This window comes from Solanum stenotomum, chromosome 2 (assembly GCF_019186545.1).
Source record: "Solanum stenotomum isolate F172 chromosome 2, ASM1918654v1, whole genome shotgun sequence".
NCBI classification, from domain to species: Eukaryota; Viridiplantae; Streptophyta; class Magnoliopsida; order Solanales; family Solanaceae; genus Solanum; species Solanum stenotomum.
In genome coordinates this window covers 45,132,089-45,137,917 of record NC_064283.1, presented here as the reverse complement: position 1 = coordinate 45,137,917, position 5,829 = coordinate 45,132,089, and the positions used below count along the sequence as shown (strand labels likewise).

Genomic DNA, 5,829 nt, shown 5'->3' with positions numbered 1-5,829 from the left:
CCTGGAAAATATCAAAAATTTTAATTCGTAAACGTCCGAAAAATATAAAAATCAAGAAGAAGAAATAAAAACCGATGATGTGCGGCGAAATCTTGGAACATTTGATGCTTGAAAACTAAGAATTGATACTAGAATCGAGTGTATTTATGTGGATATAATGTGTTTGGTAATGTTTGTACATGTGAAGTTTGTGAATGTGAAAGAGGAAAGAAAAGAAGGATGCTGACAACCAAAAGCCAAATGAAGACCACGGAGCCCATTACGAGTCATGGTCAACTAAACGAGCCGTCGTGAAGCTTGTGAAGAGGAAGCAGTGCACTAGAAGTTGATGCAGCTGATGACAAAATTCTCCAAGTGAAGACCACGAGAGTTATTACGGGCAGTTGTCTTTGTCATAGATCGTGGTGTTGTCCGTGGAGATAAGTCAGTAAGAAGACTTCAAGGAGCCATATTATGGGTTGGCCAAGTAAAGACCACAGACGCCCAGACGGGCCGTGGTCATCATGACGGGTCGTGGTGATGATCATGATGCATTTCCAGTGGGTGTCTCAAGAAGCTGAAAAGTGAATTGGCCAAGTTAAGACCACGGGTACCTAGACAGACCGTGGTCATTGTCACGAGCCGTGGTGATGTCCGTGACAAGAATCCAGTGTGCAAGTCTTGAAGAGTCGATTTTGGGTGAGTCCAAGTGAAAACCACGAAGGGCTTCATGGACCGTGAAACCCTTGACGGGTCGTAGAGCTGTTTGTAAAGTGCCCGACATTTCAGTCCTACTTCGAGTATGATTCTTTATAAAACACTATTTTTGAATTAATTAGAGCGTTTTTAGTTTTTATTTGATCTTACCTTAAAGAAGGAACGTGTTTTCCATCATGCTGAGCTTTTGATTATCGATTTTAACATTGAATTAAGTTTGAAGGTTGGATTTTTGATTCTTGAATATCAAAGTGGCTTGTTGATTTGCTTATTCTCGTAAGTACTATTTTAACATGTTTTCATTGTATAATTCTGATTGTTTACGTGAAATCATGAGTGGCTAAACAACACGACTGGGGTTGTGGGATCCATGACGTAATTCTGATTGTAATTTTGGAAAAAGAGTAAAAGCAGGTTTATGTTTACAAATTGTAATTTAGCTTTCGTTATTCATGTATTATGATGAGTGCATGCATTAGAGTGAGCCTGTATCTGTCATTTGTTCGAGAGAAAAATTATAGTTCAGAAAAAGTTAAATTACTTTGACGAAATGGAGTCAAGGTTTCAGTTCGAGAGAAAAGAATCTTAACACCATTGTAAGCGAAGGTAAATCGTGTAACACTCTAGGACCGAGAGTACTTGAGTGAGATTATCTGAGTAGACTAAGAAGTGTCAGATATAGCTAACTCGCATGTATTTTGTAGAGGTAAATTGCTTGAAAATCAATTTCAGAAGAACATTAGACGCAATGTTATGGGGAACACAATCCTAGTTTCATTTAAGTATTGAAACAACTTCTAAACTGATATTTTGTTAAGTGTTGAATTAGACTTTAGTTTATGACTTTGGTTACTAGAACATCACAATAATACTAATTTTATTTCCTGTAATTGTTTAATTAGGAAATAATATCGACATTTGAGTAAAATGCCATAGTGAAATCATTTCTGTAAAGAAATTCTTTGTGGGATTGACCTCAACTCATGTTGAGTTCTATAAATTGACTTTGACCGTTTATATCTCTTAATTGAGGTGTAATTTTGGACGTATCAAATTTTGGCGCCGCTGCTGGGAAATTTCAATTCATAAGTGTTTTACTAGCTTTTATTCTAAGTGTACTTAGATTTCCTAATTTTACGTCTTGTTCTTTGTCTGTCTCTTTCAGGTGAGTTCGACTGTGTATGCCAAATACTAGAAGTAAGGGATCCCCATTAGTCCCGTACTATCCAGAACTTCGGAAAACAATCCGTAATACGGTGAACGCACAAGAACTTGAGGTGCAGAGACAGAGATTCAGATTGGAAGCTGAAACCCTTGCAAGAGGTATTCAGCTGAATGTTGTGAACAACCAGCCTAGGGTAGTGAACAAAAACATAGCTGTGGATGGAGTCATTCCCCCCACTGCCAACCAATAGCTCCAAGGGGTAGAACACAACCTCTAACTCATATGATGTATGAAGAGGATGATGTAGACTTGGATGGAGTTGGAGCCACTGGAGCGATAGTGTTACCTACACTACCTCCAGGCATTAAGTTCACAATAACCAGCACTATGATTCAACTGCTAAATCTGAAAGGTATGTTCAGGGGGTGCAACAGGTGATGATGCTAACCAGCATTTGATGAACTTTGTGGCTATTTGCAAATTGCAAGAGATTCCTAGAGTAATCCAAACAACGATGAGATCGAGGTTATTTCCTTTGCCTCTTATTGGAGAGGCAACCAACTGGTTAAATGAGATGCCGGTTGACTCAATCAAGACTTGGGCAGAGTTGAAAGAGGCTTTCCTGGAGCGATTCTTTCTGGAATCAAAAGAGCTGCAGATGACAGACGAGATCAATGCCCATAAGCAGCTACCAGGAGAAACGATGCATGACACTTGGTGGAGATTCAACCAAAAGCTGAAGAAGTGCCCAAACCATGGTCTCACTGAGAGACATCTAAAATAGGCATTTTCCATGTCTTTAAATTATGTCACTAAACATGTTGATGTAGTGTGTGGAGCATCATTTTTGAGGAAGCCATTCTCAGAGAGCATGCAACTGATGGACGAAGTGTCAAAGAATAACAAGGCATGGTATACCAGGAATGAAGAAGTAGGAGATCTGGCTGTCAGCTGAACAAAGGAAGAGAGAAGAAGAAAGGGATCATGATATGGCACACATGATGGCCCAAATAAATCTACTCACGAAGCATACTATCTCCAAGTCTGAAAAGGTAAATGCCGTGAGTCAACCAAACAGGTTTGAAGATCAGGATATTGATTTAGATGACGAGGCAAATTACCTGGGAAACCAAGGAGGTTTCCAGAATTATAACTCAGGAAACCAGGGTTATAATTCTGGAAATGCATGTCGAAATTACTCAAGGGAAGGACAATATGATAGGCCAGCAACTAGAGAGCAAAGAAACTGGCAGAACAGAGATGGGTATAAAAATGACCACAGTGGTGTCTATGTGCCCCCATGTAATAGAGACCGAGCAAGTGGTAGTTCCAGCGGGTTTAAGGAAGACATGTTGGCTAATAAGGTGCTCCAAAAAGTTAAATTAACTGATGCAGGGGTAAAGGAGATGAAAGGTGACTTTTCTAGTATGAGTCAACTGGGAGATTCTCACACCATCTCTATCAAGCAAATTGAGCAGCAGTTGGGGCAACTCTCAAGAAAGAAAAAGAGGTTGAGGGAACCTCGCCTTTACAACAAATCCTAAGACCACCTCCTCTTTTCCCTCAAAAGGCTTAAAAAGAAAGCCGAAGATGGGAAATTTGCTAAGTTCATCACCATGCTGCGACAACTGTCAATAAACATCCCACCGGTGGAAGTACCAGAACAAATACCAGGATATGCCAAGTTCATGAAGGACTTAGTCACAAAGAAAAGAGCTGTAAGTATTGATTTGACTAACCATGTTCATCACTGCAATGCTATTTCTACCAGGTCTCTGGTGCAGAAGAAGGAGGATTCGAGTGCATTTACTATCATACCATGCACTATCGGATCAATCAAATTTGCAAAGGCCTTGTGTGATCTAGGGGCCAGTATAAACTTGATGCCGCTGGCCATCTACAAGCAACTGGGGTTAGGAGTTCCAAAACCCACATCCATGAGGTTGATGATGGTAGATAGGTCAGTGAAGTGACTTTTGGGCATCCTATGTGATGCGCTCGTAAAGGTGGACACGTTCATCTTTCCGACAGACTTCGTGATCTTGGATTGCGAAGTAGAGTTTGAGAAGACCATTTATAGCCACATGTCGAGCATTGGTAGATGTTGAGTGAGAAGAACTGGAATTTAGACTCAACAAAGAAGAGGTAAAGTTTTAATATTTGCAGGTCCATGAAACAACCACATGACATGAATGTGGTGTCTGTAATATAGTTTTTGATGAAGAAGAAATGGGAGCAAGCATTGAAGAGAGGTTGACTGTTGAAACCTTAGTTGCAGTGCTGATGAATTTTGATGCTGATTTCTGGTCTGACTATGTAGAGACCGTGAATGCTTTGCAGGGTATGGGAGCACACTCTTATGCTCCAAAGAAATTGGACATGGATTTGAAAAACAGGCCAAGTCCTCTAGCAAAACCATCCATTGAGGAGCCACATATGCTGGAACTGAAACAGTTACCTAGTCACCTGAGGTATGTATTTTTGGGAGCTAACAACACTTTACCTGTGATTTTGGCTGCAGATTTGAATGATGAACAGGTCCAAGCTATGACCAAAGTGTTGATTAGGTACAAAAGTCCCATTGGGTGGGCCATTGTTGACATCATCGGGATACCTCCAGGTATATGCACCTATAAGATCCAACTTGAGGAGGACTGCAACCCAAGCGTTGAACACCTGAGGAGGTTAAACCCACCTATGCAAGAGGTGGTAAAAAAGAGATAATCAAGTGGTTAGATGTTGGGGTGGTGTACCCCATTTCTGACAGTCACTGGGTCAGGCCAGTGCAATGTGTTCCCAAAAAGAGTGGTATGACTGTGGTCGCGAATGCAAAGAATAAGCTGGTCCCACAAAGACTAGCTACTGGATGGTGAGTGTGTATAGACTACATGAAGCTGAACAAGCGGACCTTGAGTGATCACTTCCCAATGCCTTTCATGGACCAGAAGCTTGACAGGTTGGCTGGAAAAAGGTGGTATTGATTCTTAGATGGATACTCTGGCTACAACCAGATATCGATTGCTCCTGAAGATCAGGAAAAGACTACCTTTACTTGTCCTTATGGCATTTTTGCATTTAAACGCATGCCATTTGGACTAAGTAATGCAACAACAACTTTCCAAGGTGTATGGTGTCTATCTTCTCAGACATGGTGGAGGACACTCTAGAGGTATTCATGGATGACTTTTCAGTGGTAGGTGATACTTTTTATGATTGTTTGCTGAATCTTAGCAGGGCCCTACAGAGATGTATGGAGGAAAATCTAGTGTTAAACTGGGAGAAGTACTATTTCATGGTCAAGAAAGGCATAGTACTTGGACACAAGGTGTCATAGAAAGGGATTGAGGTCGACAAGGCCAAAATTGAGGTGATTGAAAAGTTACCTCCGCCGGTCTGTGTGAAGGGTGTTTGAAGTTTCTTAGGACACGCTGGATTCTATAGGCGTTTCATCAAGGACTTCTCCAAAATTGCACACCCCATGTGCAAGCTTGTGGAGAAGGAAGTGAAATTTGTCTTTGATGAGGCATGTCTCAGGGCCTTCAAATGCCTAAAAAATAAGTTGATTTCTACACCAGTGATCATTGGCCCAAATTGGGCAGAGCCATTTGAGGTAATGTGCGATGCTAGTGGTATTGCTTTAGGATTTATGTTAGGGTAGAAGCGCAACAAGATGTTTCATCCGATTTACTATGCTAGTAAGTTACTGAATGGGGTACAACGAAACTACACAGTTACTGAGCAGGAACTACTGGCGGTGGTGTATCCTTTCGAAAAATTCAGAGCTTACTTGCTGGGTACTAAAGTGATGGTCCATACGGACCATGCAACTTTGAGATACCTCATGGAAAAGAAGGATGCCAAACCAAGGTTGATCAGATGGGTGTTACTTCTTCAGGAGTTTGATTTTGAGGTTAAGGATAGGAAAGGTTGTGATAACCAAGTGGTTGATCACCTGTCGATGTTGGAGG

The 5,829-nt window shown here is 41.1% G+C and overlaps 1 protein-coding gene across 1 annotated transcript; it reads left to right on the top strand.

Annotated features, from left to right (window-relative positions):
- Window positions 1-2,850: 2,850 nt before the first annotated feature.
- LOC125856023 (uncharacterized) lies at window positions 2,851-3,834 on the top strand. Its single transcript, XM_049535627.1, has 2 exons — window positions 2,851-3,371; window positions 3,432-3,834. The coding sequence occupies exons 1-2, from the start codon at window positions 2,851-2,853 to the stop codon at window positions 3,832-3,834; spliced, it is 924 nt and encodes a 307-aa protein (XP_049391584.1).
- Window positions 3,835-5,829: the final 1,995 nt, after the last annotated feature.

Bases quoted from the DNA above. Each gene is read 5' to 3' on its own strand.
- LOC125856023 (XM_049535627.1), top strand. From the start codon at position 2,851: ATGGCACACATGATGGCCCAAATAAATCTACTCACGAAGCATACTATC. The intron at 3,372-3,431 runs GTTGAGGGAACC...TTCCCTCAAAAG, and splicing joins CTCTCAAGAAAGAAAAAGAG to GCTTAAAAAGAAAGCCGAAG.